Source organism: Oncorhynchus keta, chromosome 15 (genome assembly GCF_023373465.1).
Source record: "Oncorhynchus keta strain PuntledgeMale-10-30-2019 chromosome 15, Oket_V2, whole genome shotgun sequence".
In the NCBI taxonomy this organism is placed as follows: domain Eukaryota; kingdom Metazoa; phylum Chordata; class Actinopteri; order Salmoniformes; family Salmonidae; genus Oncorhynchus; species Oncorhynchus keta.
The window spans coordinates 241,884-257,234 of NC_068435.1; the positions used below are offsets into that span (position 1 = coordinate 241,884).

The 15,351-nt window shown below is 46.3% G+C and overlaps 1 protein-coding gene across 1 annotated transcript in view; it reads right to left on the reverse strand.

Annotated features, from left to right (window-relative positions):
• Window positions 1-4,581: 4,581 nt before the first annotated feature.
• The window catches only part of myom1a (myomesin 1a (skelemin)), a 198,575-nt gene continuing 187,805 nt past the window's right edge, over window positions 4,582-15,351 (reverse strand). The window contains exons 28-34 of the mRNA XM_052462696.1: window positions 14,840-14,878; window positions 14,458-14,563; window positions 12,369-12,532; window positions 7,020-7,056; window positions 6,866-6,888; window positions 6,675-6,730; window positions 4,582-6,135 (exon numbers count right to left, since the gene is read on the reverse strand). Coding sequence (XP_052318656.1) covers window positions 5,881-6,135; window positions 6,675-6,730; window positions 6,866-6,888; window positions 7,020-7,056; window positions 12,369-12,532; window positions 14,458-14,563; window positions 14,840-14,878 — 680 coding nt within the window. The 3' untranslated portion in view covers window positions 4,582-5,880. The remainder of the gene's footprint in view (window positions 6,136-6,674; window positions 6,731-6,865; window positions 6,889-7,019; window positions 7,057-12,368; window positions 12,533-14,457; window positions 14,564-14,839; window positions 14,879-15,351) is intronic.

The window sequence follows — 15,351 nt, forward strand, 5'->3', positions numbered from 1 at the left end:
AGAGTCACCTAGAAAAACTACAAATTATTTTTTTCAAAAACAAGCCTGAAACACTTTCTAAAGACAATTGACATCTAATGGAAGCTCTAGGAACTGCAATCTCGGAGCTATTCCATTGATTTTCCCATAGACAGCCATTTCAATGAGTGGTGAGCTCAAAAAAACAAACATTTTCTGGATGGATTCTCCTCGGGTTTCCGCCTGCCATATCAGTTTTGTTATACTCACAGATATTATTTTAACAGTTTTAGAAACTTTAGAGTGTTTTCTATCCAATACTACCAATCATATGCATATCCTGGCTTCTGGGCCTGAGTAGCAGGCAGTTTACTCTGGGCACCTCAGTCATCCAAATACTGCCCCTATCCCTAAGAAGTTTTAAGATCACAGACTCTATCTTTAAGATGGCGTCTCATGGAGACATAGCATGCCCCATTTGAGCTACTCCATGAAGTGATGTTGCAGGCTAGCTCAGTGCTGCCCTCTCTCATTGAGTGTCTCAAGTTGAAGGCCGACCAGGGTACTGCAGGCTGCCATCAGCAACACATTTATACTAACTTCTTCTGTGTGCGATTTTCAAATAATTGGTTCATACAGTACATCTGGGGCCTAATTTATAAAACGGACTTATGATCTTTGATCTTTTTGACTTACGCAGAAAATTACACAAGTGGGTGTACACAAATAAAACCTTACTTTGACGTGGAAATGATCTTATCTCTATGCAAAGTCTAGACTTGACGTAAGTGATTAGCCTGCTGGTAATGTAGTGGTTTTGCAGTTTGGGACGCATAAGCGTCAAGCCAGTGGTGAACGTTGCATTAGCTTTATGAACAATTTGTTAGAAATGATCAATTAAAGGTGTGAGGAATTAATTGCCAGACGCAAGGTGTTTTGAATTAAAAACAGGATGTGATGTTCTATAAATAGTGTCAAATTATAAAAAAGTAACCTTGACTGTTTTATTGGAAGACATTGAAAACCTTTTGAAAATCCCAAGAAATCTTCTGTTAGATTTGTGCTCAGATTTATCCCCTTATCTGGAAAGGAAGACACGCTGTAATCATGACATACCGGTATCTGACCAAGTACTGTTCACTCTGGGTGTCACGCCCTGACCTTAGAGAGCCTTTTATTTATCTATTTGGTTAGGTCGGGGTGTGATTTGGGTGGGCATTCTAGTTTTTCTATTTCTTTGTTGGTCGGCTATGGTTCCCAATCAGAGGCAACTATCTATCGTTGTCTCTGATTGGGATCATACTTAGGCATCCTTTTTTCCACCTTTAGTTTGTGGGATCTTGTTTGTGTGTAGTTGCTTTCTGCACTGCATGTAGCTTTAAGTTTGTATTTTGTTGTTTTTTCGGTGTCATTTAAATAAAATGTACAGCTACCCCGCTGCACCTTGGTCCAATCCATCTCTAAACGATCGTGACACTGGGATTCCTCGCTACTGAGACATTCCAGAGGGAAATGAGTGAGAGGTCGGGTATATCACAGCCATCATTCAGCCTCATCCTGCCACAAGTGATCGAAGCGATTCTACGTATTGTCCACGAGATACATTAGTTTCCCATTTACAGCCCATGAACAGGCGTGCATCAAAGCCCGAGTTTGTCCGCTCATTAAATTTCCCAGGGGTCATAGGTGCAGTTGCACGCATATTGCCTTACGCGCACCATTGCCCGTATGCAACTACTCAATGTATGCTGGAAGTGGCCAGGGTCTCGGCACGGCTCATTCATTCTGCGCCACAGCAGAGTAGGCCTGCGTCTAGAAGCTGGTGAGAGTGGAGGCGGTGGCTTTTCTGTGAGTTCTTTAAAAAAAAAAGATATATAATAGCCTATTAACCGTGCAAAATAATGTAACACAACAGTTTTACCCTATTAGGTGACTGGGCCTATCCACTGAAAACATGGCTTCTCACTTCCTATGCCGATCCCCGAACAGCAGAGGAAATGCGTTGCAATTTGGCACACAGCAGAACAAGGTCGGTTGTGGAGAGTACCATCAGACAGCAGAACAAGGTCGGTTGTGGAGAGTACCATCAGACAGCAGAACAAGGTCGGTTGTGGAGAGTACCATCAGACAGCAGAACAAGGTTGGTTGTGGAGAGTACCATCAGACAGCAGAACAAGGTCGGTTGTGGAGAGTACCATCAGACAGCAGAACAAGGTCGGTTGTGGAGAGTACCATCAGACAGCAGAACAAGGTCGGTTGTGGAGAGTACCATCAGACAGCAGAACAAGGTCGGTTGTGGAGAGTACCATCAGACAGCAGAACAAGGTCGGTTGTGGAGAGTACCATCAGACAGCAGAACAAGGTCGGTTGTGGAGAGTACCATCAGACAGCAGAACAAGGTCGGTTGTGGAGAGTACCATCAGACAGCAGAACAAGGTCGGTTGTGGAGAGTACCATCAGACAGCAGAACAAGGTCAGTTGTGGAGAGTACCATCAGACAGCAGAACAAGGTCGGTTGTGGAGAGTACCATCAGACAGCAGAACAAGGTCGGTTGTGGAGAGTACCATCAGACAGCAGAACAAGGTCGGTTGTGGAGAGTACCATCAGACTGCAGAACAAGGTCGGTTGTGGAGAGTACCATCAGACAGCAGAACAAGGTCGGTTGTGGAGAGTACCATCAGACAGCAGAACAAGGTCGGTTGTGGAGAGTACCATCAGACAGCAGAACAAGGTCGGTTGTGGAGAGTACCATCAGACAGCAGAACAAGGTCGGTTGTGGAGAGTACCATCAGACAGCAGAACAAGGTCGGTTGTGGAGAGTACCATCAGACAGCAGAACAAGGTCGGTTGTGGAGAGTACCATCAGACAGCAGAACAAGGTCGGTTGTGGAGAGTACCATCAGACAGCAGAACAAGGTCGGTTGTGGAGAGTACCATCAGACAGCAGAACAAGGTCGGTTGTGGAGAGTACCATCAGACAGCAGAACAAGGTCGGTTGTGGAGAGTACCATCAGACAGCAGAACAAGGTCGGTTGTGGAGAGTACCATCAGACAGCAGAACAAGGTCGGTTGTGGAGAGTACCATCAGACAGCAGAACAAGGTCGGTTGTGGAGAGTACCATCAGACAGCAGAACAAGGTCGGTTGTGGAGAGTACCATCAGACAGCAGAACAAGGTCGGTTGTGGAGAGTACCATCAGACAGCAGAACAAGGTCGGTTGTGGAGAGTACCATCAGACTGCAGAACAAGGTCGGTTGTGGAGAGTACCATCAGACAGCAGAACAAGGTCGGTTGTGGAGAGTACCATCAGACAGCAGAACAAGGTCGGTTGTGGAGAGTACCATCAGACAGCAGAACAAGGTCGGTTGTGGAGAGTACCATCAGACTGCTGAACAAGGTCGGTTGTGGAGAGTACCATCAGACAGCAGAACAAGGTCGGTTGTGGAGAGTACCATCAGACAGCAGAACAAGGTCGGTTGTGGAGAGTACCATCAGACAGCAGAACAAGGTCGGTTGTGGAGAGTACCATCAGACTGCAGAACAAGGTCGGTTGTGGAGAGTACCATCAGACTGCTGAACAAGGTCGGTTGTGGAGAGTACCATCAGACAGCAGAACAAGGTCGGTTGTGGAGTGTACCATCAGACTGCAGAACAAGGTCGGTTGTGGAGAGTACCATCAGACAGCAGAACAAGGTCGGTTGTGGAGAGTACCATCAGACAGCAGAACAAGGTCGGTTGTGGAGAGTACCATCAGACAGCAGAACAAGGTCGGTTGTGGAGAGTACCATCAGACAGCAGAACAAGGTCGGTTGTGGAGAGTACCATCAGACTGCAGAACAAGGTCGGTTGTGGAGAGTACCATCAGACAGCAGAACAAGGTCGGTTGTGGAGAGTACCATCAGACAGCAGAACAAGGTCGGTTGTGGAGAGTACCATCAGACAGCAGAACAAGGTCGGTTGTGGAGAGTACCATCAGACAGCAGAACAAGGTCGGTTGTGGAGAGTACCATCAGACAGCAGAACAAGGTCGGTGGTGGAGAGTACCATCAGACAGCAGAACAAGGTCGGTTGTGGAGAGTACCATCAGACAGCAGAACAAGGTCGGTTGTGGAGAGTACCATCAGACTGCTGAAGGGCAGGTGCCATCAATTTTAAGTTCATTTTAGATTTATAGATCACAGGTGCATAAGTTACAAATGGGCTTCGTAGGTTTTTTCTGTTCAGTATCTTTTATGAATCGAACGTAAAGCACAACAGAGGAAATGATCTTATGACTAAGTTCAAGTATAAATCTAGGAACATTTTCATGAATGAGGCCCCTGGTGTCTTATTGGTACCAAGATTGTCTTCAAGACATTTTATTTTATTTACATGAAGACTGACCATGAAGATTGCCATCTTTCCATTCACTATAATTGGCATCCTATTTCTGTAAACAATGCCAGCAGTGCCGCGGTCGGCCTTGAACTTCGTGGCTTCAATGAGCAGGGTCAGTCGCTCTCCATTGCCTCACATTCATAACATGAACACATCCTGCTTGGACTTGTGGACTTGGCTACAGTAGTAGATAGATAGAATCAATACTAACATCCATTGACGTTGAAGATGAAGATGAGCAGAGACAGTGAGTAAGATCCTTTATTAACACAGGGACAAGGGTCATGAGGAGGACAGCAGGTTATTATTTTCAATGAACACAAAACACCTTTTATAAGGTAGCTCTCACAGCGATCTTTGACATAATTATGTCACCTTCTTTAGCTTCCTACTTTGCCTTCCTTTCTTCAGTGTCATGTCAGAACACAATGTATAGTGTCATGTCAGAACACAATGCATAGTGTATAGTGTCATGTCAGAACACAATGTATAGTGTATAGTGTCATGTCAGAACACAATGCATAGTGTATAGTGTCATGTCAGAACACAATGTATATTGTATAGTGTCATGTCAGAAGACAATGTATATTGTACAGTGTCATGTCAGAACACAATGTATATTGTATAGTGTCATGTCAGCCTATACAAATCTGATTCTATGGACAAACTGTGTGTGTGTGTGTGTGTGTGTGTGTGTGTGTGTGTGTGTGTGTGTGTGTGTGTGTGTGTGTGTGTGTGTGTGTGTGTGTGTCTGTGTGTGTCTGTGTGTGTCTGTGTGTGTCTGTGTGTGTCTGTGTGTGTGTGTGTGTTATGTGTCCAGGCCTGATGCTGTGTGTCAGACAGACAGAACCAGTTTCAGGCTCGACTCACATAAACACACTAAAGATACAGGGCTATACAGAAACACAATGAGAAGGCGTCCCAATGGCTCCCCATTCCCATACAGTGCACTACTTGACCAGGGCCCTTGGGGTATAGGGGGCCATTTGGGATGCCTACACATACTGCCTGCTAGGCCTTTACTTCCTCAACCCTCCAGTCTCCTCTGATCTCTGACCTCTGCTGTAATATGTTGTGGTTGTCTAACACTCCAGTCAGAGTTCAAATTTTAGTACAATGTATTTCTAAAGTTTAACCCACAGTAATGTTGTAGCAGGTAAGAGAGTAACAGCTGAAAGCAGCAGACAGAGAAGTCAACCATCTCCTGGTTGGACCAAACATCCTTACATCTACAAACACAGACGACAAACCAAGCAACAACAACTGTAGAGTATGACACTATTATTCTTCTGAAGGGTGAAACTCCCAGCTGTTTATCCCAGTGCTGACAGAGACAGATGGAATCCATGATTCAAACCAGGTTCATCATTTAGATTCAACACATCAGTATAGACATGGTGCACTGGAAGAATACGCACCGAATCTTTATCTCCTGTTCTCTGTTTACCATCATGCACTGGGGTAAAGAGCTTTGGAGATCGCCCTGTCATCCTTCAGCCTATTATAACTATTCCTCCCATTCCAACTCCATCCCTCCAACCCATCTACTCTTTCTTCTCTTCCTCTGGGATGTAGACGGACACAGTGAACTCTCCTGCCTCAGTTCCATACTTGTTCTTCACCAGGAGTGCGTACTTCCCTGAGTCGGTCGTGGTTACCGCCGCGATGGTGATGCTGGCGAACTTGCCGTGTTCAAACTTGAGGGCGTAGCGTTCGTCAGACACCAGCTCTCTGTCGTTCTTCATCCAGGTGACCTCGGGTGCAGGGTCACCCCACACGTTGCCTGTCAGGTTCAGAGACTGGAGAAGTGGGGAGGCATGATGTCAGCACAATATTAAACACTGTTCCCTAAGAAACATATTCACATACAGACACGGAGGAAGAAGTGGGAAGTGAGAGCGAGCGTGAGAGACAGAGTGCGATGGTGAGTGTGAGAGAGATGGTGAGTGTGAGAGAGAGATGGTGAGTGTGAGAGAGAGATGGTGAGTGTGAGAGAGAGAGAGAGTGGGAAGTGAGAGCGGCGTGAGAGACAGAGAGCGATAGTGAGTGTGAGAGAAAGAGAGAGGGAGATGTGGGAAGTGAGAGCGAGCGTGAGAGACAGAGAGCGATAGTGAGTGTGAGAGAAAGAGAGAGGGAGATGTGGGAAGTGAGAGCGAGCGTGAGAGACAGAGAGCGATAGTGAGTGTGAGAGACAGAGAGAGAGATGCGAGCGTGAGAGACAGAGAGCGATAGTGAGTGTGAGAGATGTGGGAAGTGAGAGCGCTAGAGAGAGACTTGCTTTGGCAATGTAAACACATGGTTCCCATGCCAATAAAGCCCTTTGAGAGATCCTTGTTACCTTTCCTTCCTGGATAGTGACTACATCTGGCAGACCTCCCACAACCCGGGCACGGTCTGCAATACAGGATGATCAATGTTAACAGGCAAGGGCACACAGTGTGCCATTCAGAGCCTCCTCCCTCCAGCCCAGAGCAGGAAGAGAGCAGAGAAGATGTTTCATAATATTGGAGAATATAAATAGCCACTCACTTCTCTCTGCAATGGCAGCAGCCCTGAGGAAGACAGACAGCGAGACAGACACAGGGTCAGGAATAACAACAACTACATCCACTGTTTCCGTCTGTCTGGCAGAACAAGAGTTCCACAGAGAGCTAAAAGTCTGGTGTAGAGTTATTGAACTTACTTCAGCCTCTGGAACTCTACGAAGGCTTCCTCCCAGGCTGCAATGACAAACAACTCATTAGTTACAAGCTGCTAAACAGCACTTAAACCCACCGTTCAGCCTTCAGATGAAAGAAGCAGCATGCGAATGTGTTAAGGGAATTTTTAGCAATGATGATTAATTATGTATACATTTCAATCAGGACTGACTAGTCCAAATACTATTATGTACTGTACATATATTAATTTTCTCTCTTGCTCCCATTCCCAATTGTATATAATATAGTCAGGCGTTTAGAACAATGCCTTGGTACAAATGAATGAACTATCTCCAGATGGCAGGGATGGACTATCACCAGACTGTCTAGAATGCTATCTACACTGACTGACCTTCAGGTGAGGAGGGAAGGCTCAAAGAACTATAGGGCCTTTCTACCAGTGTCATGAAGAGACGGAACATTTAGAAAACGCTGACGTCATTTTCAGTTTATAACCTGTGGAAAAATGTGTATGTACCCAGTACTCTCTTGAATTAAACGATGTTACCTGACTTTTAAGACCGGGGCTCTGTCCATTCATATAAAAACATAGGGTCTTACAAGCCCTTCGAATGCATTGAAAGAGTATTTAATTCTGATTGGGAAACAATACAGAGGAATTTAGAATTCCTTCAACAGAATGTCAGCTTGGGAGACAGTTATCATATCCTGGGCTGAAATAATGGCATTCAGAGCAGTCTGTTTACAGGAGTCTGTTGTATTCATTACTCTGGGGTTGATTACAACTTCCGGACTTGTCTCTGTGCCGTTTGTTGCACCTTGGCTACCTGCCAAACGTTTTGGTTTTTACTTTTTAATAACCATTTAATCAAAACTCTGCATTTAACATATTTCCCTTTATTGAACTTCTTCACACTGAACATGGTTCTACAGGAAGGTTCTACATGGTTCTACCACCAGCCGAAAAACCATCAATATTATTAATATTAACCCTATGCAGTCGCTGTATCCATAATATACAGGAGAACTATTGGCTTATGATGAGGATAGATGTGTTGCCTGCACAGCTTCAGATGTAATCACTAGGCGAGGGACATTTAAGTGTAGCAAAGGATGAAACAGCATCTGTGCCACCAGTAAGTACAGATAGCAGTATAAATCCCCTCGCACGGTCCCCGCAGCCGGACAATCTTCTCAAGGCTTCTGGAAAGAAATGCTGTTGGCATACTTAAGCAGTGTCGCTCATTCAGCCGACAGAAACTTTCAACCGGTTCTCGCCATTAAGTAACGAGTCGGGGTCAGAGACTGAGCCTTCTCAGGTCTCTCTGCCACCCGTTACAGGGTCTGAGCTGCCAAAGCTTCCCACCATTAGCTCTGACAAATTGAAAACCTGAGTCATTGGCGACTCCATTACCCCCAATATTTCAGACTTAAAAGAATCATCCAGTGATCATACACTGTTTACCAGGGGGCAGGGCTAACGACGTTAAGGCTAATCTGTTTACCAGGGGGGCAGGGCTAACAACGTTAAGGCTAATCTGTTTACCAGGGGGCAGGGCTAACGACGTTAAGGCTAATCTGTTTACCAGGGGCAGGGCTAACGACGTTAAGGCTAATCTGTTTACCAGGGGGCAGGGCTAACGACGTTAAGGCTAATCTGTTTACCAGGGGCAGGGCTACTGACGTCAAGGCTAATCTGTTTACCAGGGGCAGGGCTACCGGCGTTAAGGCTAATCTGTTTACCAGGGGCAGGGCTACCGACGTTAAGGCTAATCTGTTTACCAGGGGCAGGGCTACTGACGTTAAGGATAATCTGTTTACCAGGGGCAGGGCAACTGGCGTTAAGGCTAATCTGTTTACCAGGGGGCAGGGCTACTGACGTCAAGGCTAATCTGTTTACCAGGGGGCAGGGCTACTGACGTTAAGGCTAATCTGAAGATGGTGCTGGCTAAAGCTAAAACTGGCGAGTGTAGAGAGTATAGGGATATTGTTATCCACATTGGCACCAACGATGTTAGGATGAAACAGTCAGAGGCCACCAAGCACAACATCGCTTCAGCGTGTAAATCAGCTAGAAAGATGTCGGCATCGAGAAATTGTCTCTGGCCCCCTCCCAGTCAGGGGGAGTGATGAGCTCTACAGCAGAGTCTCACAACTCAATTGCTGGTTGAAAACTGTTTTCTGCCCCTCCCAAAATATAGAATTTGTAGATAATTGTCCCTCCTTCTGGGACTCACCCACAAACAGGACCAAGCCTGACCTGCTGAGGAGTGACGGACTCCATCCTAGCTGGAGGGGTGCTCTCATCTTATCTATGAACATAGACAGGGCTCTAACTCATTCAACAAGAGAGAATAGGTTTCACTTCAGCAGTGATAAATTAATGAACTTCTTCGATGAAAAGATGATCATTAGAGAGCAAATTACAGATTCCACTTTGAATATGTACATTTCTCCAAAGCTCCGTTGTCCTGAGGACCTAGGACCAATAGAGACACTCAAGTTTTTTAAAATCCTTTATCTCTTGACACATTCATAGTCATGGCCTCTAAACCCTCAAGCTTCATACTGGACCCTATTCCAACTATATTATTGAAAGAATTGCTTCCTGTGCTTGGCCCTCCTATGTTGAACATAATAAATGGCTCCTTATCCTCTGGTTGTGTACCAAAATTACTAAAAGTGGCAGTAATAAAGCTTCTCTTGAAAAAGCCAAACCTTGACCCGGAAAATGTAAAACAAACTATTGGCCTTTATCGAATCTCCATTAAGAAAAAGCTGTTGCGCGGCAACTCACTGCCTTCCTGAAGACAAATAATGTACACGAAATGCTTCGGTCTGGTTTTAGACCCCATCATAGCACTGAGACTGCACTCGTGAAGGTGGTAAATTACCTTTTAATGGCGTCAGACCAAGGCTCTGCATCTGTCCTGATTCTAGACCTTAGTGCTGCTTTTCACACCGTCGATCGCCACATTCTTTAGGAGAGATAGGAAACCGTAATAGGTCTACACTGACAAGTTCTGGCCTGGTTTAGAGCGTATCTCTTGGAAAGATATCAGTTTGTCTCTGTGGATGGTTTGTCCTCTGACAAATCAATTGTACGTTCGGCATTCCTCAAGGTTCCGTTTTAGGACCACTATAGTTTTCACTATATATTCTACCTCTTGGTGATGTCATTCGGAAACACAATGTCAACTTTCACTGCTTTGCTACTGCAAATACAGTAGAGGACTGGCCATCCCTCAGCCTGGTTCCTCTCTAGATTTATTCCTAGGTTCCTGCCTTTCTAGGGAGTTTTTCCTAGCCACCGTGCTTCTACATCTGCATTGCTTGCTGTTTGGGGTTTTCGGCTGGGTTTCTGTACAGCACTTTGTGACATCTGATGTTTTAAAAGGGGCTTTATAAATACATTTGATTTTTACGAAACCAGCGATCCACACCAATAATATGGCGCTGCTATCAAGAGAGGGGTCGCTAAACTGTTTTGCTCGCAAAGTGGCGGGGTCGCCCAACAAAATTTCACTTAGGGCCCCCAAAATGCTTCCGCTGGCTCTAACTTCACATGTGGGTATGGATGTGGGTTTAGATGAAGGTATAGATGTGGGTACGGATGTGAGTTTAGATGTGGGTATGGATGTGGGTTTAGATGTGGGTACAGATGTGAGTTTAGAAGTGGGTACGGATGTGGGTTCAGATGTGGGTACGGATGTAGGTTTAGATGTGGGTATGGATGTGGGTTTAGATGTGGGTATGGATGTGGGTACGGATGTGGGTACAGATGTGGGTATGGATGTGAGTTTAGATGTGGGTACGGATGTGGGTTTAGATTTGGGTATGGATGTGGGTTTAGATGTGGGTATGGATGTGGGTACGGATGTGGGTACAGATGTGGGTATGGATGTGGGTATGGATGTGGGTACGGTTGTGGGTACGGGTGTGGGTATGGATGTGGGTATAGATGTGGGTACGGATGTGGGTTTAGATGTGGGTATGGATGTGAGTTTAGATGTGGGTTTAGATGTGGGTATGGATGTGAGTTTAGATGTGGGTTTAGATGTGGGTATGGATGTGGGTACGGATGTGGGTTTGGTGGGGGTACGGATGTGGGTTTAGATGTGGGTTTGGATGTGGGTTTAGATGTGGGTATGGATGTGGGTACGGATGTGGGTATGGATGTAGGTTTAGATGTGGGTACAGATGTGAGTTTAGAAGTGGGTTTAGATGTGGGTATGGATGTGGGTTTAGATGTGGGTTTAGATGTGGGTATGGATGTGAGTTTAGATGTGGGTACGGATGTGGGTTTAGATTTGGGTATGGGATGTGGGTTTAGATGTGGGTACGGATGTGGGTTTAGAAGTGGGTACGGATGTGGGTTTAGATGTGGGTACGGATGTAGGTTTAGATGTGGGTTTAGATGTGGGTATGGATGTGGGTTTAGATGTGGGTTTAGATGTGGGTACGGATGTGGGTTTAGATGTGGGCACGGATGTAGGTTTAGATGTGTTATTTAGATGTGGGTATGGATGTGGGTTTAGATGTGGGTTTAGATGTGGGTACGGATGTGGGTACGGATGTCGGTATGGATGTGGGTTTAGATGTGGGTATGGATGTGTGTATGATGTGGGTTTGGATGTGGGTTTATGTGGGGGGGATGAAGGTATGGATGTGGGTTTAGATGTGGGTTTGGTGGGGGGTACGGATGTGGGTTTAGATGTGGGTATGATGTGGGTATGATGTGGGTTTAGATGTGGGTATGGATGTGTGTATGATGTGGGTTTGGATGTGGGTTTATGTGGGGTATGGATGAAGGTATGGATGTGGGTTTAGATGTGGGTTTATGTGGGGGGGGTGAAGGTATGGATGTGGGTATGATGTGGGTTTAGATGTGGGTTTATGTGGGGGGATGAAGGTATGGATGTGGGTATGATGTGGGTTTAGATGTGGGTTTATGTGGGGGATGAAGGTATGGATGTGGGTACACAGAATCGTGGGTCACTGCGGCCCTCATGATGAGTTCCTATGTTTTGAGGCGCCCACCACCATTAAAGTTGCCCGTACTAGATACTTGAAAATGTTGACAGGTCAGACACAGCAGACTGGGGATGTGATGATGAAACCTCCGTCCTCAATCAATTTGTTTCTGTACACTTCTGTGTGTGTGTGTGTGTGTGTGTGTGTGTGTGTGTGTGTGTGTGTGTGTGTGTGTGTGTGTGTGTGTGTGTGTGTGTGTGTGTGTGTGTGTGTGTGTGTGTGTGTGTGTGTGTGTGTGTGTGTGTGTGTGTGTGTGTGTGTGTGTGTGTGTGTGTGTGTGTGTTTGCGTGCGTGCGTGCGTGCGTGCGTGCGTGTGTGTGTGTGTGACGGTTCCTCACCTTGTCCAGACAGGTCACAGAACCTCTTAACCCCGTCCTTGCCGTCACAGATATTTATTGTGTATTTGCCCTTATCTTTCTCTGTGGGCTCATTCACCTTGAGCCACAGCTGCTCCCCGGTCACTCCACACTGGACTCTGTCAGAGTGGGCGATCTTTGCTTCCCTGCAGACAGATACACAGAAAGACACACACACTGAGTCAACATGAGCACTCTATACATCCATAGATTTTTAGACATGGAGGTATCACTGGAACAGAGACATGAGGTAGGTAGATGGAGGATTCACTGGAACAGAGACATGAGGTAGGTAGATGGAGGTATATCACTGGAACAGAGACATGAGGTAGGTAGATGGAGGATTCACTGGAACAGAGACATGAGGTAGGTAGATGGAGGATTCACTGGAACAGAGACATGAGGTAGGTAGATGGAGGATTCACTGGAACAGAGACATGAGGTAGGTAGATGGAGGATTCACTGGAACAGAGACATGAGGTAGGTAGATGGAGGATTCACTGGAACAGAGACATGAGGTAGGTAGATGGAGGATTCACTGGAACAGAGACATGAGGTAGGTAGATGGAGGATTCACTGGAACAGAGACATGAGGTAGGTAGATGGAGGATTCACTGGAACAGAGACATGAGGTAGGTAGATGGAGGTATATCACTGGAACAGAGACATGAGGTAGGTAGATGGAGGATTCATTGGAACAGAGACATGAGGTAGGTAGATGGAGGTATATCACTGGAACAGAGACATGAGGTAGGTAGATGGAGGTATATCACTGGAACAGAGACATGAGGTAGGTAGATGGAGGATTCACTGGAACAGAGACATGAGGTAGGTAGATGGAGGATTCACTGGAACAGACATGAGGTAGGTAGATGGAGGTATATCACTGGAACAGAGACATGAGGTAGGTAGATGGAGGATTCATTGGAACAGAGACATGAGGTAGGTAGATGGATGATTCACTGGAACAGAGACATGAGGTAGGTAGATGGAGGTATATCACTGGAACAGAGACATGAGGTAGGTAGATGGAGGTATATCACTAAGACTCTGAAATGTCACCATATTTCTTCTATAGTGCGCTACCTCTGTTGTGCCTTGGAGCCACTAGGTAGTGGAGTAGGGAGGGAGCCACTACGTAGTGGAGTAGGGAGGAGCCACTAGGTAGTGGAGTAGGGAACTATGGAGCCACTAGGTAGTGGAGTAGGGAGGGAGCCACTAGGTAGTGGAGTAGGGAACTATGGAGCCACTAGGTAGTGGAGTAGGGAGCTATGGAGCCACTAGGTGGTGGAGTAGGGGGCTATGGAGCCACTAGGTAGTGGAGTAGGGGGCTATGGAGCCACTAGGTAGTGGAGTAGTGGGCTATGGAGCCACTAGGTAGTGGAGTAGGGAACTATGGAGCCACTAGGTAGTGGAGTAGGGAACTATGGAGCCACTAGGTAGTGGAGTAGGGAGCTATGGAGCCACTAGGTAGTGGAGTAGGGAGCTATGGAGCCACTAGGTAGTGAAGTAGGGAGCTATGGAGCCACTATGTAGTGCAGCAGGGAGCTATGGAGCCACTATGTAGTGCAGTAGGGAGCGATGGAGCGACGAGGCAGTACAGTAGGGGGCTTTGGAGCTGCTAGGTAGTGGAGTAGGGAGCTATGGAGCCACTAGGTAGCGGAGTAGGAAGCTATGAAGCTATTAGGTAGTGGGGTAGGAAGCCACTAGATAGTGGGGTAGGGAGCCATTAGGTAGTGGGGTAGGAAGCCACAAGATAGTGGGGTAGGAGCCATTAGGTAGTGGGGTAGGAAGCCACTAGATAGTGGGGTAGGGAGCCACTAGGTAGTGCAGTGGGGAGCTATGGAGCCACTATGTAGTGCAGTAGGGAGCTATGGAGCCACTATGTAGTGGAGTAGGGAACTATGGAGCCACTAGGTGGTGGAGTAGGGAGCTATGGAGCCACTAGGTAGTGGAGTAGGGAACTATGGAGCCACTATGTAGTGGAGTGATAGTCTTTTACAGCCTGCCCACTTCGAGCTCCTCCTTGTGGTAGGGTTAGGGTAGGGAGACTTTAGGTCCAGAGTCTTACTTGTGCAGCCAGCCGACTTGGAGGTCCTCCATGTGATAGGTGATCAAGGAGTAGAGGACGATACCATGTTCTGTACTCTTCACACTGATCTCAGTTGATGAGTTGGCTGGAGGAGACAATGCAGATAGGATAATAAACGTAATTGTTCATTATTCAATCATATTGTATACTTAAGCAATAAGGAACAAGGGTGTGTGGTATAAACTGGTTACCAATGTAATTAGAACAATACAAATATTTTTGGGGTCATACCCATGGTATATGGTCTGATATACCACAGCCTTCAGCCAATCAGCATTGAGGGTCGAACCACCCGCTTTATAGAACACAATGTTCCACATGCAGTGTATTTGTTTAATAACGTGTAGATGATGAGACTCACCAATCACCCTGAACAGTTCGTTTAGCACAGTTTGGTAACCTGGAACAGATTACAGGCATTAATAGTCGTCAACAATAGTCACAGTAGTGGACAAAGTTTGACCTTGGAGAGATACATAGGTATTCTAGAACACAGTAGAGCCATGACAGAGGTTATCTAAGACACAGTAGAGCCATGGCAAAGGTGTTCTAGAACACAGTAGAGCCATGGCAAAGGTGTTCTAGAACACAGTAGAGCCATGGCAAAGGTGTTCTAGAACACAGTAGAGCCATGGCAAAGGTGTTCTAGAACACAGTAGAGCCATGGCAAAGGTGTTCTAGAACACAGTAGAGCCATGGCAAAGGTGTTCTAGAACACAGTAGAGCCATGGCAAGGTGTTCTAGAACACAGTAGAGCTATGGCAAAGGTGTTCTAGAACACAGTAGAGCTATGGCAAAGGTGTTCTAGAACACAGTAGAGCCATGGCAAAGGTGTTCTAGAACACAGTAGAGCCATGGCAAGGTGTTCTAGAA